Source organism: Leucopleurus acutus (genome assembly GCF_964270905.1).
Source record: "Leucopleurus acutus genome assembly, chromosome: 7".
NCBI classification, from domain to species: domain Eukaryota; kingdom Metazoa; phylum Chordata; class Mammalia; order Artiodactyla; family Delphinidae; genus Leucopleurus; species Leucopleurus acutus.
Genome location: NC_139150.1, coordinates 55508831 through 55535118, shown reverse-complemented (window position 1 = coordinate 55535118; position 26288 = coordinate 55508831). Strand labels below are relative to the sequence as shown.

Here is a 26288-nt window from a genome sequence, read left to right as displayed (position 1 = left end):
GGCCCTCTGGTGTTCTGCTTCTCTGGCAAAACTGCTTTCTCAATGGACATAATGTCCAATTACCCACAAATACCATAACAAGGGATTTTCTGCAGGGATTTTTTGCTATTCATAGTTAGCACAACATTTTTTTGATAATTTTTCGTTAAATTCTCTGAAGCCAAGATACACAAACTACAGACTGTCTATCAGCAGTTCTAAGAGATTGATGGGATGACAAAACTATTTCTTTCAAAATTGATTTCACATAAATATACGCCTAAAATAATCCCTTTCATCAACTAACACAGATTATTTTAACTGACTCAGCATCCATTTACAGATTTATTTCTTGGTCCCACGTCAAGATCCTTTCACATTGCTTCATAATCTAAAACAGTAAGTTGACAAAAGAATATAATAATTACTTACTAGAAAATGCATGGCCCATGCCAGCTGTTTAGCCACTTCAAGTTTCCATAATATATTTATAGAATTTTTATTCTTTTTCAGATATATATCTAGTGATCCAAATTTTACAAACTCCTGAACCAGAATATCTGCATTAAAATATAATGATAATAATAAGGCTCACGTACAGTACAGTAAAATATATATAATTTTAAACTTTTATAATTATATTTATAGTTATATGTGATGATACAGGTAAAGAGATTAAACTACGTAAAATTCACTAATTTAAAGAAAGGTTAACAGCTATATAAAATGTATATTGGGGTTTTAGTTTATTCACAACAGAAAGAGGTAAAGTCTAAACAATTACATATAAACACAATATTATATATAATTGTACATTATGTATAATAATATGTAGATGTATGTAGATTGAATCCCAAATTGTGATTCCGCTTCATCTAATATTAAAATTAGTTTTCATATGATATACAACAACTTTTGGTGACAAAACTACCTTTGGACCTTGCTGGGTAACTAAAACAAATGTTATGAAAGTTTTTATGCCTATAGTTAATTTGGAGAACAGTCAACATGTCAATAATAAAGAACTGACTGCAGGGAAATTTACATCAGGGCAAGTGTCAAAAAAAAGATCTAAGAGTTACAATGAGCAAGAGCTTAGTAAAACTTTTTTATGTGGCATGTAAGACCTACTATATTTCACAGATACCACTGACTGTCATATGTCCCATTATTATGTGTCATAAAATTTTAAAAATTGCCAATTAAATTATGAAATGCCATCAATTATATCACACTTCCTAATTTCAGATATTTTTAATGTGAAAAAAATGTATCACAGAATCAATGAAATAAGTATAAAAGCAAATGTAAGATCTGGGATTATTTGCTATAAAACATTGTTTTCAAACTTTGTAAAGAAGTATATTCTTTTTTTCCCCTAGATGAAAATTTATGGGAAACATCAATAAATAAAAAAGAGAAATACAGAACCACTTTAGTTGGCGGTGAGAGGCAGAACTCTCCACTCTGCATTTAGATTTACTCCCATTTCATCAGTCCCCTGAGATACCTCTACAGAACAGATTTGAAAACCACTGCCTCTGAAAAGACTATCAATTTTCAAAAACATGAAAAAATGTTATATAAGTATGGATGCATATTTAATCACATTACTAATGGAAAATGGGAAATTAATTACATAAGTAATTTCTGAATGTAAACTTTTGAGGGTTTTTATGAACAGTTTAAATTTAGCCATAAATTATATCTATATCAACATCCAATCATTTCAGTCAGTTCCATTACAATTCAATCTAACATTTATATGCTTTGTCTTAATAATTTCAAAGAGATCTGTACTGAAATGGCCAGTTATGACAATGTTATGTTGAACCAGCCATAATCTGTATTGCTATGGTTAACAGAAAAGGTTGCTTTTGTTTACTATAATACTGTACTGTTCTGGCATTTTAACATAAGCCATATTAAACTGTTTACTGTATTTTAATTTCATTCATTGGTTTCCTTTATAAGAAGATATAACTGAACAGTTCCACAGTGTTTTTGGTTTCAACAATATTTAATTCCTGTTATAGTTTATATTGATATCTATTATCCTGAAATTGAATTTTCTATATAAATAAAAATGGATGTTCTGAGAAAGGCATAACATTAACATAAGGAAGCCAGTCGTTTTACTTACTCTCCTCCCCACAGACACATACTCCATAATTTAAAACCAGATGTTTGTGAGAAAGCTGGCTCATCATGCTTGCTGCTTCAAAGAAAGACTAAGGAAAAGAAAAATATACAGAAGATGCAAAAGAATTATTTTTTGTGTCTAAAAGCATTCATAGTTCAGAAAGATTCTCTCTGCCATAAGAGAAATGCACTTTCTCCTATTAGCAGGACTATAGATAAGGTTACAATGTGCTTTAGTCCCTTCAGATGGAGTTACAACTGCCATCAACCTTGATGTTAGAATTCATTCTCAGGAAAACCTTGAGTAAGCTTGGTTCAAGCACACAGCAATGTGAAAGAACAATAGTGGTTGGTACAGAGCAACATGAATGATGCAAGATTAACAGGCTTAGACCCATAGCACCTAGAATAGAGAACAGAGGTACGAACAGAGACAGACACCAAAGACAGTGACGTGGGACTGCAGTAAATGGATGGGAGCTTCAAGTAACACTTCCTAAAAAATTAAGAATGATCGCTGTGCAGATAAAATAGTGTAACAACTATGTCAGGAAACTGGCATGGTATTAACATCACTCTAACTCAACTAAACTATGCCTTGAACTTCTGGGTATGGCTGTTGAAGATCACAATCACCAACACTGTGGTGTTCTGGATTAGAACAACTCTTCGGCTTCTATGTTTCACATTATCTTCTACTAACATCCTTTAAGACATTTTAAGTATCATAAATGTTTGTTACATCATGTTTGGTGATATCTTACTATACTAAGGACTTTGGCAACTGGCAGCTGGGTTTCTGCTGGCTAGCATCTTTGGATGATGCCCAGAGGTAACAACATTTCACCTAGAGTGCTCCTCACGTACACTGCCTTTCAAACTTTTTTTAAGTAGGCGAAATTATAGAGGAAACCTGTGGAACCCATGAAGCTCTGGGGAGCCAAATTTAAAAGCCACTGCTTTAGTATATACAAAGATGTAATAATACACATAACACAATGCTTAATATTTAGTTTGGAAATTAGTTATTATGAAAAAATTCCATATTTTTTTAGACCCACCAGAATACATCCTCAGAAAGGTTCTTGACATATATACTCATAAAAATTACAATTTTGAAAAGCTGCATACATGAATGTGTTGTGTACATATGAGAGCATATCTTTAAATATCATAAACTATATGAACTACAAAAGGAATATACAAACCTCTGAATAGTTTCTATGTGCTTTATCCAGAACTTTTAAAAGAACTTCTGTTTCATGCAGTTGACCATAGTCTCCTACTTCTCTTCTTACACCTTTAAAAATTTTGGTAAAAGTTCCTTGGCCAAGGCTTTCATGCTTTAACAGAAAAAATGGAAAGAAAGAATGAATAAAGATGGAGAAAGAAGTGGGAATAAGGAAATATGTTCAATGACAAACAGTCTTAAAAAATCCACTAGTACTTCTTGCATATCTTTACAGAATAATTGTTGAAAGACTGTACTCTGAAGCAGGGCTGCCTGCAATCTATTATTATTAGTTTTGTAACGTTAGTCAGGTTACCTGGCAACTCTCTGCTTCTTGTTACTCACATAAGGATTCATATCTTTATAATTCTGGATAATTCTATCTATTGTCTCCTTAAGGAACTCAGACATTAGTTGGTTTTGCTCATTCTACTCTCCATGTCCCTTAAGTTCTGTTTCATAACTTCCATTTCTTTCTCCCTCTCTGCTGCCTTTGAATAATTTTCAGATCTAACTTTCAATTCACTAGTTTTCTCTTCAGCTATGAGTAACTGCTTTTTAATTTGTTCATTTTTTTAATGTCAATGAGTGTATTTTTCATTTCTATACTTCCCCCCACACCAAATCTTTTTGGGCTGTTTTGATGTCTTGGTTTTTCCCATGTTTTCAACTCCTTTTTTATTTTTAAACATACATATACACACACACACACACACACACACACACACATATATATATGTATTTTATAATCTCTATCTGAAAAGTCTGTTATATGAAGCTCTTGAAGTATAATTTGATATTTGTCAGTCTTCTGACTCTTGCTTAATCTGGGATTATTTCTCTGTATGTTTTAAAATTTTCAATTAAAAGCTCATGTTTGGAGTCATTTTAACTGGGAATCTTCGGTGGCCTAGATTAAGAGTATATTCTTCCAAAAAGATTTTATATTTGCTCTGCCAACCACCACAGGGTGTTACTCGGGGAATACTACTTGTTAATTTAATTTATTGGCTTAGGGTTTCTCAAACCATGCAGGTGATATAAAGAAACCCAAACTCAAAAGTTTATAATTACAAATTCTCAGGACAGACTTTTTCATAACTAAGAGCTCAACTAAAACATACAACACTCTTCTCTTTTTGCTAGCAGGTGAATTTTTCACAATCCAATTATTTTTCACTGAGGATGTATTTACGTGAGGGTCCTGGTAATCCTGATCCCCCAAAATGTTCTGTGGCCAAACATCAGCTCTTATGTACTACTTTGTTTTCAGTATCTTCTTTGAACTTCCCTTACTTTCTTGAGAACTTGAGAATTAAGATACTTTTTTAGAGGAAGACTTTTAATTTATTAAAAAATTTTTTAATTCCTGAAAAGAGAATACAATTCCATTCTTAAAATAATTAACTTAAGTTCGGTATCACCTTTTCACAAGAAATAAAAATATGTGAACTGCTATAAAATTTTTATAACATAGGTTATAATAAAAGAGTTCCAAATGTCATATGAATGTAATGTGGGTTAGAAAATGAAGAAAACAGTTGTTGTTTTAAAAAGACAAAAAGACAATAATCAGCATCTAATGACTTACAAATATCAAATCTTCATTTCTGATTTTGTGGAACACCATTTGGTTCACATTATTATGCCTCTGTAATGTTGGTGAGGTTGGTACATCAGAAATACCATTGGTTCTGAAGACTAGAAGGTTTGATTTATCTGTTTAAAAAAAAGGACAGAATGAATGAAAAGAATATATATATATAAAATCAAAACACACTGAGGATATAAATTGCTCCAAAGGGATAAAATAAAATGTGTTCTATATAAAAGAAATGCTTAACAGCCTCTTATTGTTCATTTTTTTTCATAGAAAATTATTTTAGGAGTTTATTCATTGAACTTTGATGTACTCTAACCAGTTATTTTATATATTCAAAATTATAATCCCTTCCTTAACTAGTATAATTTTTCAGGAATTTTAATAATAATTTTAATATGCCTGTTACTTTAAAGGATTTCCAACCTTACTATTTTTATTTTAAAAGATAATTTAAAAGAAATTAAAATTCTAAAAGAATCTGAAAGTTTTTACTTAGAATAACATATGAGAATTTGGTACTGAGGTCTTTCAGTTCAATAAATAAGTGACTTATTGATACCATGAAATTATTTTTTTTAAGTACATTTTAGAATTACAAAACTTTAAGTCACTTCTAGAAAACACAAACCAAACTGAACAATTCTATTAGAGGATGCCTATACAACATATCAGGAAAAAATTAATTTGTTTTTGGAGCTTCTTCTTTCCTATTTCTTTTGAAATCAACATGCTGAAAATAGCTCCCACCATATACACCATCCATGGCCAATATTTTAAAAATAACTAGAAATCTATTTTACCTTTTGGCTTTGGGGGGCAGCATTTAGTAAACTGGAAAATTATACTGTCTGAGCGAACAGTTTCCATCTGATAGCAATTCAAAAGATCTTTAAGATTACTGAAGTTCTTCTTAGTACCAGTGAGGTTGTATTCTCCATTCTCATTTTTTGTAATCAAACAGTGCTTATATTCAATGACGTTTTCTCTCTATGTAAGTTTAATTATAAAGAGAGGGAAGGAAAAATCACAACAGACATAATAGTGATTACTGTGACAAAAATGATATCACAAAACAACCAAAAGAACATTTAGACATTTGAACCATGAATACCAGCATAAGGTGAGAGAGGTGTTTGGTTCCTCAAAAAGGCATCTAATTACAACTGCCTAGCCTACAGAAATGGCTTAAAGGTTATTTTATTGAAAGGCAAGGAAGAAAGCAATAACAATAAACAATAATAATACTATCCTTAACAGCATTCCACCATTTACAGAATAAAGTCTAAAACTATTTTAGCATATAAGGCCTTCCATAAGCTGGCTTCTGCCTCCATCCCCAACCTCAACTCCTGCCACTCTCAACATACAACCCATGCTCTAGCTACACTAGGTGACCTAAAATTTTTCAAGCAAATGCCATGCCGTTTCATGCCTTGATAACTGTACGTGCTCTCTACAGAATGTACATCCTTTCCTTTTGAGCAATGTAGTTTTTATTCAATCCTTAAAACTCAGTTCAATTTCCACTTTTTCTGTGAAGTCCTCCCTAACTCTGACCCCATTCCATAAGCAAAGGTGACTACCTATTGTGCCTCTACTGTATTTGTTAATGATGTCTAATATGGCAATTTTAATATTTTTCAGTTTTTCAATGTTTGTCTTATGTGCTCTATTATGAACTTGCTCAACCATCTATTTTTTGAACTGCTTCTTATAAACATATTCAACCGACTTAGAACCATTTTTATAAAACTGACTCATTATCTCCAGTCAGTCTCAAGTGCTTCCTACTCCAAAGGACCTTTCTTAATAATTGTAATCCCTTCTCTTATTGTCAATATTTGCTTACACTGGATATACTGGGTAATAAACAATACTCGATTTAGTATTTTCTGGTATACTTTATTTTTGTTTTTCCAAAAGATAAATTTCTTGAAGCAGGGTTATAGCATAGACTCCCTGATATTTAGCCCTCATATTATGCTGGGCAAAGACAGTAAATATAAAAAATATATGCATTTTGATATGATAATTGAATATAATAGACTGTCATATATGACAGTAAAGATACTGTGAAATTAGGATAGATTATCAGTATTTTACAACGTTAAAGTCATGGAGCAACCTACTTTATGTATTGTATTTACGGACAATTACTCCACTTTACATATGCTAAATATAAGATGACTGCTTTTTATAAAAATTAATAACACAATCCTTACATTCTCTAATTTTAAAAAGATAAATTTTGTAAGCAGCTACAAAGTTTCTCAAGATTTATACCATGAAACTGCCTTATAAGTGATAGTATCTTTTTAGATAATTTTGGATAGTAAACAATCTTAGCTGAGATCCAAAATGATCTGTATTAACAGTGAGATTTCCTTGCAGTTTTACATTTAAAACATACATTGTAGATCATTATTCTTAATATTGGAAAACCACTAGTTAAAAGTGCAATAATGGCTCTTTCTTTGTTATTACCCTATTTCACTCTAATCCTATAACCATTATCTGTAAAAGGAAAGTTTACTTCTGATTTATTTAGTTCTACATGTTTTGGTAAAGATATGCATTTTTGTGAAAAAAGAGACTTCAAGAGACTTGATGAAAGTTAACACACTGGTAACACCCAAACATCAAAAAAACAAATTCCAGAAGATAGTAAGATATTACAAATAATTTTTAACATAAGTCCTAGAAATTATATCTTGTTTATGAAGAATAGCTGAGGTAAATTAAGTTTACTTAATTGCTAGTTATCATATCCAAAGCCATCATATCCAAAGCCATCATTCTGAGTATTAAAAAGGAAATATGGTAGATATTACAAAAGGGAAATTATATGCACTAAATAAAGATGTTACCATTAATTAGTGTGACATACTAACCTCAACAGCAAAAGTCAGAAAATATTTATTAAAGTCCTTAGGACTGCATCGAAGTACATAGAGTCCAGTCTGATTACCAGTTTTCTTCAGTTTACTGATGGCAAAATCCATTCTAAAGGTGAAGAAGTAATTTGCATGATAATGTAGCAAGAACCATGACATTATGACCAAAATGTCATCTAAAAGGCGAAAGTCAAATCTGAAACTCTCAGAATTTTTAGAAGTCTCCTCTACTTTATATTTTTATCAATAATCTTACAAGGAAAAATATTAAAGTACCAAGCTATTCTGCAATAAATTCAAGCCGATTCAAGGGCCAATTATATTGCTTTAAAAACAAAAGGTATTATAAGACATACAAAATCACAAAGAACAATTCATTCATATGAATTTTCTGCCTTCTGATTTCAAATTTAGTATTTTAAAAACCATAATCTCGGGCTTCCTTGGTGTTGCAGTGGTTGAGAGTCCGCCTGCCGATGAAGGGAACACGGGTTCGTGCCCCAGTCCGGGAAGATCCCACATGCCGCGGAGCGGCTGGGCCCGTGAGCCATGGCCGCTGAGCCTGCGCGTCCGGAGCCTGTGCTCCACAGCGGGAGAGGCCACAACAGTGAGAGGCCCGCGTACCACAAAAAAAAAACCATAAACTATACAAACAATATGTCATAAAACACTCATGTCTCTTCTACCACAGCAATTGCTAATATAAAAATTTGTGCATCTTTAATATTTAATATAATACCAAAGTCTAACAGAAGACCCATGGCAAGCAACAAAGACTACAAATTTTTAAAATTTGCTACATGTTTAACTGAAGCTGCACATCTTGAAAGAAGTGCAATCTACATGAAAGCAAGAGTTATCTGTTTCACTTATCACTGTATTTCTCATACCTAAACCAGTGCCTGGTGCATATCAGGTACTCAGTAAATGTTCTACAAATAAATGAAAGAATGGATGGATGGATAATGAATGAATGGATAATGAATGAATGGATGTAGGATTTTTTAAAATACTGAATATGTAAATTATAGAATGTTCAAGTAGTGCAACTTTTTCATATCAACCGTACTTCTTAAATAGACATTAGGTATAGGCCAAATCAGTCTTAAATACCAGTCAGGACATGATTTCTCAAATAGTTAAGGATAGGTTAAGGTAAAAAACGTATGCTCAAAATCCCAGATTGTTTCTTCTGCTCAAGTCCTTCAGACCTGGTGCCAATCATAAAGCACATCCTTGCTGAAATATAACTAGGACTTGGGGTAAATAGATGTTGTGCATGATAGTTGGCTTTATCAGTGTTAAAGTAAAGGTTTACAACTGTGTGTATCAACACGGTAGCTAGTAGCCACATGAAGCTATTTACAGTTGACCCTTGAACAACGTGGGTTTGAACTGTGAGGGTCCACTTATTCGCAGATTTTTCAATAGTAAATACTACAGTACTGCACAGTCTGTGGTTGTTTGAATCCAAGGATGCAGAGGAACCACTGATACAGAGGATGGACTATAAATTATATGTGGATTAACACCTTGTGTTGTTTAAGGGTCAACTGTAAATGTAAAGTTATTAAAATTAAATTAAATTAAAAATTCAGTTCCTTAGTTGCACTAGCCACATTTTAAATACTAAATAGCCACATGTGGCTAGCAGCAATTATTAAACAGCACAGATATAGAACATTTTCATTTTCATCACTGTGGAACATACTGCACAGAACTAGTCTAGAAATATGGACATCATATACATTTTGTGTTCAAAGCTTTCAGTAGAAGGAGATGGATTATCCAAAAATAATGATGATTATCAAATTTTGCACTGTGGCTCCTCTGCAGTATTTCCAAATTAATGAAACATAAATTGGAAGGTTTTAAAAAAAATTAACACTGAAGAATTAATTAAACACACCTAGGGAACTAAATATCAAACTTATACAGCAAGTTAGTATTATAGATTGGGATACAGATGGTAAGTTATATTCTAAATAATTCTAATTATTATGTAGTCTGATTGGAAATAGGCTTTCATTAAAAGAAAAACAATTTCTGTCAGATTAAGATAATATTTCTTTCCTAAACTTCCTAAACCTAGGTATATCATTCTGTTGTGTAAACTCTTCTATGTAAATACCTCATTTACTTTAAAAAAATTTTACTTTTAAAGTCTGTATTACTCACGAAATTGGGCCATGACAGTTGCTTTGTATATTTTCAAGCACCATTGGAGGTGCTATTTCTTTACAAAGATAATGATGTGCATCTGCAGTTAACCTGTAATATCCATCAATTAATGACACAAAAGACAAAGCTTCTCTTAATGACATAAGTTCAATTTCCTAAGTGGAGAAAAGAAAAAGAAGAAAATTATTTTCACTCCATGTTGTTAGATAGTTCTTCTAAATTGGTTTCTTCTAAATTGCTCAAATGTCTTTTAAGGCTCCCAATTACCCAAAGTGAATTACAAATTCTTGTGTCTGATATTTAAGGCCCTCTCAAATATGAGTTTATCATGCCTTTCTAGTTATAGTTCACTCTACACCCATAATTTTATTGTATTTTCCAATACACCTATTAGACAATTGTGCTAGTCATCTTAATTATAAATCTATCTAATCTGATATAAAAGTTTGTATTAATTAGAAATACTGAAAAAAGTTGAAGGTATGATCAACTCCCAGAAAAACAAAAAGTTGTATGTACAAGAATGGACATGTGATCACGATATAATGCTTGGCTCAGCAATATTTAGTCACAATGAGAACACAGAGTATGGACTTATATCAAAAATTATAATAAGGAGAGAACTGTGTGAGGTATCTGAACTATAAAAGGTATCTAGCTAACACAAATAGGCCATAAAAATAGGTACTATAAAAGATACCATAAACAATATTAAAAGACTTGGCAAACTGCAAACCTGTACAACAAAGGATTAATACCTAAGAAAAGGAAGGCATGCTGACGAAAGTGAGTTGCAAGTTTTATAATTTTGGTCATAAAACCCTGAAATGGCCTGGTAGGTAAGTCATATAGATACTTAAGTTAAATAAACAAATAACATTAATATGACGTTTAAGCCCCAAGTACAAGAAATATCTGAGTTAGAAAGAAAACAGAGCCAGAAAAATAAGCAATTTAAGAGCAGAGTATAAAGGAATTCATTTCTTCCCTTTCAATTAAAGTAAGTGGGGTGTCTGAAGCTATTCTGTTTTATTTTATTATTTTTTTTTGACTACGCCATGCAGCATGGGGCATCTTAGTTCCCCAACCAGGTATTGAACCCATGCCCCCTGCAGTGGAAGCACAGAGTCCTAACCATGGACTGCCAGGGAATTCCCTCTGAAGCTATTTTAAAAAAGAGAAGGGGTTAATCTTTTAGAGTCAAACATGTCTCACAGTTTGGGTAGGGATCACTTGGGATTGGTTTACATTTTGTTATATAAAAAGGTGGTATGACCAGAATTACGTACATCTCTATTGGTAAAAAAGATTATACAGTTGTTCCTCCATCCCTCTGTATCTATCTCTCCCTCCACAGATACCAAAATCCGTGGATCCTTAAGTCTCTTATATAAAATGACATATTATCTGCATAAAACCTACTTACATCCTCCCATATACTTTAAATCATCTCTAGATTACTTATAATACATAATATAATGTAAATGCTATATGAATAGTTGTAAGTACAATGTAAATGCTATGTAAATAGTTGCCTGCACATAGTAAATTCAAGTTTTGCTTTTTGGAACTTTCTGGAATTTTTTTTCCTGAATATTTTCAATCTGCGGTTGGTTGAATCTGTGGATATGGAACCCACAGATACAGAGGGTTGACTGTAGTGAGGAATGAGCATTACAACAGGGAACTAGCACAACTGAGGCTGGGGGTGGGGGAGGAGAAGGCAGGAGGTAACTGGTGCTTTTTCTAATTATGAAAATGACTGAAAAATACATTAATGTACAAGATACTCTATGGGAAGATAGTGTTGGTAGTGATACAAAAAGATAGATGTAATCAAAAAGCTTACTAAATTGTTGTTTATGTTTACAGCTCTATTTAAAACTATAATCAACATCCCTACAAGAAAGTAACTTTGGTATTAAGATTCTGAAATACTTATTTCTGACAACTGTAAGACATAACCATTATTAATGATAAAGCAAACTTACTAGACTTTTACCATCTTGCTTATGAATAGTTACAATTCTGCTTTCATTTGAGCCTTCTTGGTTTGCTTGTTTAATACTGACATCAATAATATCAGGAAAATCACAATATAACTGTAAATCCTGTAATTAAGAGCAGTTGATATTAAAAACAGGTAGAATTTATGGAGCCATTTTAAAACAAGACTCTTATGAAGGAGATTTCATTCCAAATTCTTTTTAAAAAATATTGATACCAATAGATTAAGCATTAAATGGGATTCTCTCCCCCAATAATGTAACCCTAAAACTACACTGTATCTTGCTTTCACTTAAAAATGAGAGCATTAAAGGGTGCCAGGAATCTAAAGAGTGCTATAGTACCCTTCAATCCAATCAACATTAATAGAAACCATTGCCAGAAAATTGAGTTTACCAAAGAATGAAGATAAAAAATGTATATATATCAGATAACATCCTAAGAACCACATAGATATGAACAAACTTAAAATTTGTAATGCAAACAAAAACTAAATTATTTAACAAGTATACATCATAAAATCAATGAAAATTAATCTTTTCGAACTAATTAAATTTCATGATTTCATAATAGTAAAAGGAAAAAAGGAAGCAAAACTACCGTAAACATCACTCTTAGAATTCAAGAGTGAAACTACAAGAACACCATTACTAATTATTTAGTCATAAAAAATTAAATAAAATGCCATTTAAGAACAATGGGAAAAGAACAATAGGGTATGACCTTGTTGGCATCACGTTATTAAAAACTTCCATTTGTATCAATGGGAGAAGAGAAGTGCAAGACCATGTTTCAAATGACTAAAAGTACTTTGCTTCTACTGCCATTCTACTTAAATTAACAAAGAATGAGAACATATCATTGAGGATTACCTGTTCTGTCAGTGTCTCACTTTCTTTATGTTTCCCTCTTGACCACTGAATTCCACCGTTTCCAGTTATTATAATGGTTGCAAAAATCTCCTCACCTGAAGGACCTCTTCCAGGTTCTTTTACTTCAAATTGCTCTGTGTAGAAGGCAGACTGAAGAGTTTCCAGATTTATAAGATACTTAAGTTTCAAGTTTCTGGCAGTGGCTTTGCAATGGCTGAATTGCTCAATAAATCTGCGAAATCTGTACCTTATTCGCTTCCTTGTCAAAATATGATAGTCTTGGATCTTTGCTCGAACACATTTTGGTAAAAATGTCTTGTAGCTAGGGGTAAAGAGCACACACGAGAGCAGAACAAATTGGAAAACAAAATTAAAAGAGAAGTCACCAACTTTCTCCATAATAAGTAAACAGCACAGTAGTCAAATGGAAAAAAGTGACACAGCCACCATCCATATAGTATAAAACCTTAAGGTTTTGTTTGATGATGTGAATGCCTTTACAAATTCTGAGTCACCATAAATTTTTAGAGCAAGAGATTAATTTTCTTCCATAATGAAATGAAGACATAGTCTAGTTAACATTGGAGTCTAAAAATTTATTTTCTCTGATTATCTTATATACCAGTTTTTGGCTGTACTCTAAAATGTATCTGAATTCTGGAAATTGTTACATTTTGTTAGATGCTACCGATATACATTAGGTAAACACACTTCTTTTGTATGCATTATTTTTCTCAGGCAAGCTTCAATAACTCCTAATAATTCCTTTGCAATCAAAACATTCCATTTGGAAATGTTCTGAATCTTTTGTACTTCCATCTCTATGTAAAATATCCTAAGGAAGGTAGATAACTTATTTCTCTCCTGCTCCAATGTCTCACAAATGAAAAACATTTTATTTCTGAAGGTACAACTATATTAAATTTCCATGCCTTCACATATGCTAATCCTCCTTCCCATCACCCATCTCTTATCTGGTTAGCTCTTACTCATTCTACAAGTCTCAGCTCAAGCATCATCAAATCCAGGAAACCTTTCTGGACCTCTATAACCTCGTTAGATGCTACTCCCTTTGTATGACAGCATTCTGTGCACCATTCCATAATATCACTTACCACATTCTACCGTACCTGAGTGATGGAGCTGGCTAATGTTTAGAGATTATTGTTACATTTTAAGGATTATTTGTTAAATAGCACTGATTATTAAACAGTGATCATTAAAATTTAACTTAAATAAACTTACAAATTAAGTATATTTAAAATATAGGTAACGATTACTCAAAAGGCATCACTTCCTAATTATTTTACATTTTTAATTTTATTTTACATTTTGCTACTATCTATGCTTTTGAGGTATAAATGTCTATCATATCCGAGTGGTGGAAAAGGTTTGCTATTCCTCATCTCTTTTCAATTCCGTATTCAGTAATGTCAGGTTGATACTCTGAAACTGGCCACAGAGAGGGTTTTTAAACCATGGATATCAGCAAAAATTACAAACAAATCAGACCTTTTTTTTTTTTTTTAAGAACTGGTTGTTAAACATTTACCAGCACACCACTGCTTACTTACTCCCTTTCCCTCTCTACCCTAATCCACTTAAGGAACTCTCAGTTTTGTACTCAAGTAGCCAAAGCTGCTGGAGAAAGTCATTTGACAAGGTAGATAGGTTGCATCATAAATTCGTAATCACCAATTTCAAATAGGCTTTTATCACTGCCATCACTTTTATGACATTTCTCTGTTTAATTAATTTTCCCAAGTCCCACAACTATGTCAAACCCTCTCCAAAATCCTCAAACCTCCTAGCTTTCTTTTGCCTTAAACCTCAGCTACATTTCTCTTCACTTTCGGCAAATGACTTCACCTCTTTCTTAGGGAGAAAAAGTAAAAAAAGCTTCTCTAAGCAGAGATCCCTCAGTATCTTGCTAGCAAACTTTCATACATCTGCACTCATTCTCTCCTCCTTCCCACCTGTTACAATAAATAAGGTATAAATCTGTTAAAGCCATTCCTTTGACATGTACTTACCTATACCCCCTCTTTTCCTCTAATATATATCCACCCTCTGGGGAATTTTACCCTATATATTATTTCTCTTCTATCCACAAGTTTTAAAAATACTAATGTTCTTCCTATCTTAAATGTAAAATTTCCTTATCCCTCATCTTCCTCCAGCTACAGCCTATCTGGCTTCTTTTTGAAGTTTATATAGCCATTTCTATTTTCCTTCCTTCCATTTACTCCTTAACTCACCCCAATCTGGCTTCTGTTCCATCATTCCGTAGAAACTTCTCTTGCTAAAATCAAGAAAAACTTCCATGTTGCTAAAACCAAATTCCTTGTTCATTTTACTTGTCATTTTTCAGCAGCATCCAACACTGTTGATCATGCTCTCCTTGAAACTGTCTCCCCTTAGCTTTCCTGATTTTCTTCCCATCTCTTTGGCTACTCGTCAATCTTCTTTACAGGTTCAATCCCCTTTAGCTGGTGATAATTGTTGGAGTTCCTCAAGACTTAATTATGGGCCCTCTTCTCTTCTTATCTACATTTTCTTTCGCACTAGACACTCTATATGCAAATGACTGTGATATCTCTAGCTGTAGCCCAGATCTCTAAGCTCCAGACCCATATCTTCCACAGTCAAGTCAATTTACCCTTATAACATGGATGTCTCAAAAGTGCCTCAAACAATGTGTCAAACCAAACTCATGAGTCCCCCTAACATCCTCCCCTGAAAGATCCTCTTACAGCATTCCCTATCCGAGTACACAGCACTACAGTTCCCCTATTTCCACAAGCCCTAGAAACTCAGGAATCACCCTCATACCACCTCTCTATCAACCCCCACTATTCAATCCATCACCATTTTCCTTTGATTTTTTACCTTCTAAATATTTCTCTAATTTGCCCATTTTCCTCATTATTAACCCAATCAACTGCATCTCCTGGAGGAACTACTGCAGTGGCCTTACTCTCTGGTTGACCCACATTTCCATTTTCTCTTCCAACCCTCTGATTTGTTTTCTACACTGGTGTGGAGTCATGGGGATCTTTTAAAAACACAAATCTAATCTTTTTACCCTTGCTTAATACTCTTAAATAGTTTCTTAGTGTTCTTACCCTTATCAACACGTTGCTAAGGTTCTACATAGTCTAGTCCCTGCCTCATCACCTACTAACTCTTTGAGCTCTAGCCATACTGACTCTCTTCATTCTTCCTATGGTCCCTTCTGCTACAAGGCCTCTTCCATGAGCATCTACTCTCCACCTCCAACACTTACCTCTCTCCACCCACTAAATTCTACTCATTTTTCAGATATCAAAAGTCACACTCCTTTCCTTTTCATGGCAATTATATACTTGTAGATAAACAGATATATAAAATTTAATTAAAGTCTTGATAGGATATAGGAGAGCCTCAGTAAGTGTAGGGGAAAAAAACTGAAAAGGTTTAAAAATACAATCAGAATACAAATGATTCCTACTTTATCTACTTCTGTCAAAAACTTTAGTTATACCAAGAGGCTTAATAAATTTGGATTACAATTTACATAAACACCAATGGCTACTTGATTTAACAAGGCTTTGAAAGCTTATCTGGACATAAAAAGAAGAGTTTAAGATAACAAACTACAAGTCTTTCCACTTTGATCCCTGGAATAAAGGACCAGACATACATCCTTTGCTAACACCACAGTAATGTATGATTTCTTAAATATAGTGAATCCACTTTGATGTCATGCTATCCGAACCAGACTTGTTAGAAACACTAAAATTTTTCAAGAGACATAGTTGTTAACTTTTGAAGCATAAAAACATTTTTCCTGATGTTTTTCTTATATTGAATTTTTAAAGTAGCCTAAAATTCAGGCTCTAAAAGTTCTGAAATTAAGCCTTGCCTTATTATACTATTTTTGTACCATAAAATGAAACCTGCATCTTATTATTACAATTGGAGTAGGCCACTGGAAACTCTAATATTTGCTTAGTTGTCTAGAAAGGGAGTCTAGTGATATGAGGTATATAATATACCTCAGTTGCTATGTAAGTGGCCTTGGCCCTGGCCTAGTGTTTGCAAATTCAGCAGGGTCTCCTTCAAACTCTTTCCATTTCCCAGCTCTCTTCTTCCCACCCTTTAGCAAACCTAGGATTTTAAAGAGCAGATGGAGAATGAAAACAGAAAAATCTTATTTGTTTCCTTTATTTTCTGCACTCCAATACCTAAGCCACAATGTCCAATTAGGAACTGGCATACAAAAGAGTAAGTATCTTATACATACACATGCACAAAGAGATGTACAAAGACATATTGATATATACAGGTACATATGTACACACAGAGGCATGTGCTCACAGACACAGATGCACCTAACACACAGGCACAGACACACAGAGATGTTATCTTACACGTATTTTTTTTTAAGTCTGGGAAAGAATATGTTTTTAGTTATACTAGTCAGAGATCCATACTCTACTGGATATTTCTAGGAACAAAGAAGCTTATTTCATTCTGCCAAGAACTAATCATTCATCTGTTCTTCCATTATTCCTGAAAATTTTAAAAATGAGTAGAGTTCCTTGATTATTTCTCAGAAATGAGCTGGAAGTGAAAATTCAGAGAACATCAGTGAGTTAAATTACATTAAGAAGTCAAGCAAATCAGGCATGTTTTTCCCTCAGTAGAGGCATAAATTATTTATCTAATATTAAAATATCATGGTACCAAAGACAAAGGAAAATACAGATAAATTAGATTACTTCAAAATTTAAACTCTTGTGCTGCAAATAATACTTTCAAGAAAGTGAAAAGAATCCACAGGATGGGAAAAATATTTGCAAATCATAAATAGGAGAACCTATATCTGGAGACCTGTATTCATAATATATAAAGAACCTTTACAACTCAATAAAAAAATTGAACTGTACAATTAAAATGAGTGAACTTTATGATATGTAAATTATACCTGAATAAAACTGTTTTAAAATATCATGAAATCTTATCAATATAATGAATATCTTCACAGTTTTAAAAGTAAAATAAAGGAAAAATGATGCAGAATTTTGCAGATGCATTTATATCCTGGTAAAGATAATCAGAGAAATACAATTTTTAAACATTCACTTGTTTTAGGACACTGATTTTGGACAATATTATGGTCTCCAAAGCATAAGTGTTCTATCATAGCTTAAGCCTAGAGATGGCTTCATATTTAAAAACTCATTTTCAGTGGCTCAAAGTTTCTGTTCTTCAACTGTATTCCTTTCAATTCCTTCAGTTTCTATTTATTTATTTATTTTTTTTTGCGGTATGCGGGCCTCTCACTGTTGTGGCCTCTCCCATTTGCGGAGCACAGGCTGCAGACGCGCAGGCCCGGCGGCCATGGCTCACGGGCCCAGCCGCTCCGCGGCATGTGGGATCTTCCCGGACCGGGGCACGAACCCATGTCCCCTGCATTGGCAGGCGGACTCTCAACCACTGCACCACCAGCAAAGCCCCTTCAGTTTCTATTAACGACATCTAAGATACTCCTTCCCTCACTCCATTCTACTATGGTCTTGCTGTAGCTGGTATTCAATAAAAAGTTGTTAAATGAATGAATGAATGAACAAATGAATAAGTTACTATCCTAAGAGGTGTTTGTATTTTAATAAAGATCAAGGCATTAGTGGAAAACAGAAATGTTTTCGTTTTTCCTTTAGATGTTGGAATCTTCAAGACACCTCATTGAGTTCCTGAAATCATACCCTATGGCCTGCACCCTCAGGTTAAGGACTACCAGACATCTGAAAATAAAACAAGAATACCTAAAACCAAAGAGGGAAACACAGAAACTGATAACCTGTAAATTGGGTATTTAACTGTTTTGAGGGCACTCAGCAAAGGAGGGACTGAAGCCAGTTATTGAGAAAAGGATTTCTAGGAATAAAAGGAATTTTAACCAGATCATGACGTCCTCAAACTTCTAATCAGGTAAGCATATAATATGTAAAACAAATGTTTAGTCTTCAAACTTCAAAAAAAAAGTCAAAGCATTCTTATAATAGTCATATATACCTTTAAAAAGAGTGGAAGTTTTATAGCCATTAAAGCTGGGCTGTAGGAGTAGTGTTTCAAAAAATCATATAGGCTTGACTGTCAGAATTCAATTTGCAGAAGAATAATTTGGAGAATGTGGATCACTTGTATAAGAATCTGCTGGATCTGTTATAAGATGAATAAGGTCTGAGGAGCTAATGTAAAACATGGTGACTATAACTGATAATACTGTAGTCTATTATTGAAATTTGCTAATAAGAGAGTAGAACTTAAATGTTCTCACCAAAAAGAAAAAAAAAAAGAAAAATATGTGAGGTGATGGATGTGTTAATAAACTAGATAGAGGGAATCGTTTTACAATGCATATGTATATATACCATGATGTACACTTTAAATATCTTAACAATTTTATATGTCAAATACACCTCAATAAAGCTGAAATTTTTAAAAATCTCCTACAACACTTGTAAAAATTCATATTTGTAGGCATCACCTCAGATTTACTAATTCCAACTTCTTGGGTTAGAGCCCAAGAATCTTCTGTTTTAACAGGAACCTCAGGTGATACTAATTCAAGTAAAATATGGAGAAATACTGACTCAATTATTCATACAATTTGTGCTTACCAGAAATTATGTCTCCAGGTGTTTTTTTCATTCCTTTGAATTTACCTAGTCGTTTCAGAATCAATGAACTAAATAATAAATAGGTGTTGAACACCTATTAAAACCAAGCAGAACCTTGTGGGCTCCCACCCAAGTACAAAGGCTCCTCTTGTATATAAAAAAGCTTAAGTCTCCCAGGACTCCCTCAGTCACAAAGAGCAGGCCCAAGAAATTAATAATTAGGACAATAGAGTCACAGAACCTTTCAGTGTCTGATGTACATTCCTGAGTTGTACAGATACTATAACTGCCACCAGAGGGGAAGAGCTAACTGCATGATGACCAGACTGTGACCATGACATAAGCTGCTCCATCTTGAGATGTACTGAATCTATGGCTAGCACAATTCCAAGAACCAGCCTCAAGAGAATGGGAATAACACTATTGCTCTTAATAATCTGTATCTTTGTGGGCTTCAAAATAATTGTAGCTTGTTCTACCCGTATATGTAAGTGGGCAACTAAAACTGCCAGCAAAGAGATGCTACAGACCCATGTTGACATCTTCTACTCTAAGAATACAGCACACCCTATGTCAGCATGAAGAAGTTACAGAAGACAGACCTTCACCCATAATCCCATAGAAATGGAATGGTGTCTGACAGTGGGGATTTGTAGGCAGCTCTTTGCAGGAAGCAACCCTTTGCAGGAAGCAGCTCTCTGCAGGGGACCCCTTTTGTCTTGTCACTTTAGCAAAGCTATATTTTAACCAGCCTCCAGCCCAAGCACATCTTTCAAATCTTTTGATCACCCAATGCCTCGCCTAACCTGTTGATACTTTTCTTAGATTTAAGAAGAAATGAAGAATAAGTAATTAAGAGATGATAAGCTCTTTTCCCCAGCTTCCCCTTCAGTAATCTCATGAGCAAACTGTGTGAAAAAGATACCATCTAAAGAAAGATCACTAGGAGTCGACAAACTCACATGCAGTGGGAGATGGTGAAGAATGTGACTCCTGCCTCAATGACAGACTGAGATTACTTCCCCTTTCTCCCTTTAAAAACTTTCATGGCTGAGCAGAATATTTGGAGGTGGTTGTGGGACACGAATCTCCATTCTCCCCAGGTTGCTGGCCTCCAGAATAAAGCAATCTTTCCATTCCTACAAGCACTCGTCTCTCAAGTATTGGCTTTCAAGCAGTGAGCAGCCAAACCCGAGTTCAGTTAACACTATGATATTTTCTGTAGTACTCCAACTCTTTCAGTAATTTCTTTTAATTATACAATAAATAAGTACTCAGAATGTAATGTACTACAGTTAGCATTGCTGTATGGTATTACTTGAAAGCTGTTAAGAAGGTAGATCCTAAGAGTTCTCATCAGAAGGAAAAGATATTTTTTCTTTCTCTTTTTTTCCATCTACATGAGATGATGGATGTTAACCAAATCTAATGTGATAATAATTTCATTATTATGTAAGTCAAGTCATTTTGCCGTACACCTTACATTGTTACAGTGCTATATGTCAACTATATTTCAATAAAACAGGAAAAAGAAAAAGGAAAAAATAATGATTTCTTTTATCTCACAAAGTCCACGTTACATAAGGAAGAAAAGTTACTCATACAATACTTAATTATTATAAAATCAAAAAATAAAATACCTAGGAGTAAAGTTACCTAAGGAGGTAAAAGACTTGTATTCAGAAAACAATAAAACACTGATGAGACAAAATGAAGATGACAAACAGATGAAAAGATATACCAGGTTCTTGGACTGGAAGAATTAATATTGTTAAAATGACTATACTACCCAAGGCAATCTACAGATTCAATGCAATCCCTATCAAAATACCAATGGCATTTTTCACAGAACTAGAATAAATAATTTTAAAATTCGTATGGAGACACAAAAGACCCCAAATACCCAAAACATTTTATTTCTTTATTTTTTTTGCGGTACGTGGGCCTCTCACTGTTGTGGCCTCTCCTATTGAGAAGCACAGGCTCCAGACGCACAGGCTCAGCGGCCATGGCTCACGGGCCCAGCCACTCCACAGCATGTGGGATCTTCCCAGACCGAGGCACAAACCCGTGTCCCCTGCATTGGCAGGCGGACTCTCAACCACTGCGCCACCAGGGAAGCCCCCAAAACATTCTTTAGAAAGAAAAACGGAGCTGGAGGAATCACTCTACCTGACTTCAGACTATCCTACAACGCTACAGTCATCAAAACAGTATAGCACTGGTAGAAAAACAGACACACAGAGATCAATGGAACAGAATAGAGAGCCCAGAAATAAACCCACAGACTTATGGTCAATTAATCTATGACAAAGGAGGCAAAACTATACAATGGAGAAAAGACAGTTCTCAGCAGTGCTGGGGAAACTGGACAGCTAGATGTAAAAGAATGAAATTAGAACATTCTCTAACACCACACACAAAAATAAACTTAAAATGGATTAAAGATCTAAATGTAAGACCATATACTATAAAATTCCTAGAGGAAAACATAGGCAGAACAGTCTCTGACATAAATTGCAGCAATATTTTTTTGGATCCATCTCCTAAAGCAAAGGAAATAAAAGCAAAAATAAACAAATGGGACCTAATTAAGCTTAAAAGCTTTTGCACAGCACAGGAAACCATCAACAAAATGAAAAGACAACCTACTGAATGGGACAAGATATTTGCAAATGATATGACTGATGAAAGATTAACATCCAACATATATAAACAGCTCACACAACTCAACATCAAAAAATAAACAACCCAATTAAAAAATGGGCAAAAGAACTGAATAAACATATTTCCAAAGAGGAAATGCAGATGGCCATCAGGCACATGAAAAGATGCTCAGTATTGCAAATCATCAGGGAAATGCAAATCGAAGCCACAATGAGATATCACTTCACACCCATCAGAATGGCTATCATCCAAAAAAAAAAAAACCACATAACAAATGTTGGAGAGGGAGAATGTAAATTGGTGCTGCCACTGTGGAAAACAGTATGGAGGCTTCTCAAAAAATTACAATTAAAACTACCATAGGACCTAGCAATTCTACTCCTGGGTATACAGCCAAAAGAAACAAAAACACTAATTCAAAAAGATACATGCACCCCAATGTTCACAGCAGCATTATTTACAATTGCCAAGGTATGGAAGCAATGTAAGTGTCCACTAACAGGTCAATGAATAAAGAAGATGTGGTATATACATACGTACATACATATATACACACAATGGAAGACTACTCAGCCATGAAAAAGAATGAAATTTTGCCATTTGCAGCAACACGGATGGACTTGGAGGGCATTATGCTAAGTGAAATAAGTCAGACAGAGAAAGACAAATACTGTATGGTTTCACTTATATGTGGAATCTAAAAAATACAACAAACTAGTGAATGAAACAAAAAAGAAGCAGCCTCACAGATATGGAGAACAAACTAGTGGTTACCAGTTGGGAGAGGGAAAGGAGGAGGGGATACTATAGGGGTAGAGGGAAAAAAATGATTATGGGATTATATGAAATCATGTGTTTGGAACTTCTGAAAATTGTAAAGCACTATAGAATTTAAAGAATCATTCAATAAAAACAAAAACAACCCACACCAAAAAAAAGTATGGGCAAACACAGAAAACACAAATAACTTATATAAAAACTGTAACTGTTCATATTTATGAATATGGATTTACATAAGGAAATTACCTGACAGAGCTATAGATGTCCAGGGGGGTCTGATCCTTTTCTTTGGCTATTCTCATCATATCTAACACCGCCATCCCAAGACATTCTTCCTGTGTTTCATGAGTAACAGGTACTTTTATCCATCCATGCAAAAAATCATGCCTCCACTAAAGTAAAAAGAAAAGAAATTTAGAAGAAAATATCTCATTAGTTTCACTATCACAGTTTAATCTACTGTTGTATTTTAACCTATAACGTAATTTCCAGAATATATGCATTTAAAAAGAACAAAAACTCCTCCCTTGATTTTGAAACATTTTGCCATAAAATTTTAGTATAAGTTCTTTTGCAAATTGAAACTGATTTAAATTGGGTTCCCAATTATAGAATATATTTATGACATCAATCTATTCACTGCTTATATTTTCAATTATAACTTCTACATCAAAATTACCTAAATTAAAATAGATATTAATTAAATATGTACTGAGTTCCAAATATGCTCAAAGCATTCTACTAAGGACTGTTTTGGCCTTAGTAACATGTGGCCACAGCCTCCAAGGAGACTAAAATGTAGGAGGGACGTGAAACAAGTAAACAAAAAATTATAATGACAGACACTGTATAGTAAGTACCACACAACAGATACCTTAGGAACATAAAAGAAATTGAGATTATATCCAGTAGGGGTAATTAGGGAAGGTTTCACAGAAAATTTTAAATTTCATGTATTCTTTGAACATGAAGACATTTTTGATGAGCACAAAAGAGGATGAGGAAATAGAAGAAATGACACAAAAAGAAAGCACAAGGCATGTTCAGAGATGTGAAGTAGTTTGGTTGGGGCACACAACTGTAAGGGAACAGAGTGAATTAAAACCTGGAAAAGTAAGTTGGGGTCAGACTGCAGGTACCCTTCAATGACTTGATCCTAGAAGCAACACAGAACCATTTTCTTAAAAGCATGTTTCTTTTTTTTTTTTTTAATAAATTTATTTATTTATTTTTGGCTGTGTTGGGTCTTCGTTGCTGCATGCGGGCTTTCTCTAGTTGTGGTAAGCGGGGGCTACTCTTTGTTGCAGTGCACAGGCTTCTCATTGCGGTGGCTTCTCTTGTTGTGGAGCATGGGCTCTAGGCGTGCAGGCTTCAGTAGTTGTGGCTCGCGGGCTCAGTAGTTGTGGCTCGCAGGCTCTAGAGCGCAGGCTCAGTAGTTGTGGCGCATGGGCTTAGCTGCTCCACGGCATGTGGGATCTTCCCGGACCAGGGCTCGAACCCGTGTCCCCTGCATTGGCAGGCAGATTCTTAACCACTGTGCCACCAGGGAATTCCCAAAGCAGCAGTTTCTAAAGAATCTTTTCTTAAAGCATCAAGCCTGTTTCATTTGTAGAAGTAGCAATGACAGAAGTGCTTTAAGAAACTAAAGTATTCAAGGAGACTCTTTAAGAGGCTGCAGTAACGGTTCAGATATGAGATAGTAAGGATCTGATGTAGAGAACAGAAGACAGTAAAAGAGTCTGAAAAAACTGCTAACTTCCTAATTATATATAAAGAATGAAGAAAAGAGAAGTTCCAAGATTTTGATCTGGATGATTTAGGGACATGGATAAAATCAGACTGGACATGTAATGGGGAGAAAGAAAGGGGTAGAAGGTTAAAAGCACCAATATTCTAAAAATAATAGCAATTTTCTTTATAAGAAAGGTAAAAGCCATAATATTGGCTGAAATACCAACCAAGGTTTAAACTAAATAAGAGAAATAAAGGATCTTCTATATTTTATATAGGTATCTCCCTTCTTTGCTATGAAAACAACTCATGAAATTAAAGTTTTACATGAATTAAAAAAATTTTACTAAAAGAAATAAATACGCATTTAAAAGTATATTTGTTTAATATAATATGATATCACTTATAGGTAGCATCTAAAAAACAGGGTACAAATGAACTTATCTACAAAAACAGAAATAGAGTTACACATGTAGAAAACAAACTTACAGTTACCAGGGGCTAAGTGGGGGAGGGATAATACGGGAGACTGGGAATGACATATACACACTACTATATATAAAATAGATAACTAATAAGGACCTACTGTATAGCACAGGGAACTCTACTCAATACTCTGTAATGGCCTATATGGGAGATTAATCCAAAAAGAGTGGCTATATGTATATGTATAACTGATTCACTTTGCTGTACCTGAAACTAACACAACATTGTAAATCAACTATACTCCAATAAAACAATTTTTTTAATATATTTAACTTTCTATTAACAAATTAGAAACATTTTTGTATAAGAAAATATATTACTTAAAAGACACAAACCATGAAATAACCAGTATTAACCAAACAAAGGTCTAAATGTTTGCAATACAAAATTAATTCATAGAAGGAGTTAGATTTCTTTTTGCTCAATTTCAAATACTTATTTCACCACATATTTGAAAATATGTAAGTAAGTCATTCTGATTAAGAAAGAGCTACAGATTAGTAATGACTAGGTAGATTATTTTTAATAGCTTGCTTTTGTTTCATATACTATGTAGGACCAGAGGATAATAAATTCTGTTTATGAGGATATTCTGTGGAACTCATGACCCAAAGATAAAATTAGTGAGAGCAGTGCTAACAAGATAATCAACCAAATATCCATTAGAGAAAAGTTACAAATGAAATACAGTCCCAAATGCCAAAGCATATTATCTTAAACCAGCCTTCCTACTTCCTACAGTATGTATCAATAAAAATTTTGTTTAATTAAAACTGTAGAAAAGTAGTTTTTCATATGGGTAGCTAAAAACAACATTTGAATCAAGAAATTTTATCTGCATTCAGCCAGAAAAATAAGAAAACAGTTACAGTCACAGAATCAAAGATGAACCAAGAAAGAACACAAAGTAAATATCCACTTTTTGGCTGAACATACATGAATTAATTAAAGGTTACTCACATGGCAACAGTATATTTATTGGCTGAGTAGACAAAGTTGATGATATAAAGACAATCTTCAGTAGAAAAATGAATTTAAAAGGCCCAT

General features: G+C 33.8%; 1 protein-coding gene across 1 annotated transcript in view; it reads right to left on the bottom strand.

Moving 5' to 3' along the window:
• The window catches only part of JAK2 (Janus kinase 2), a 163418-nt gene that overhangs the window by 24262 nt on the left and 112868 nt on the right, over nucleotides 1–26288 (bottom strand). Inside the window, exons 6-15 of the mRNA XM_082842536.1 lie at nucleotides 23271–23416; nucleotides 12910–13231; nucleotides 12022–12141; nucleotides 10028–10185; nucleotides 7847–7958; nucleotides 5756–5942; nucleotides 4944–5071; nucleotides 3330–3464; nucleotides 2123–2210; nucleotides 412–539 (exon numbers count right to left, since the gene is read on the bottom strand). Coding sequence (XP_082698662.1) covers nucleotides 412–539; nucleotides 2123–2210; nucleotides 3330–3464; nucleotides 4944–5071; nucleotides 5756–5942; nucleotides 7847–7958; nucleotides 10028–10185; nucleotides 12022–12141; nucleotides 12910–13231; nucleotides 23271–23416 — 1524 coding nt within the window. The remainder of the gene's footprint in view (nucleotides 1–411; nucleotides 540–2122; nucleotides 2211–3329; nucleotides 3465–4943; nucleotides 5072–5755; nucleotides 5943–7846; nucleotides 7959–10027; nucleotides 10186–12021; nucleotides 12142–12909; nucleotides 13232–23270; nucleotides 23417–26288) is intronic.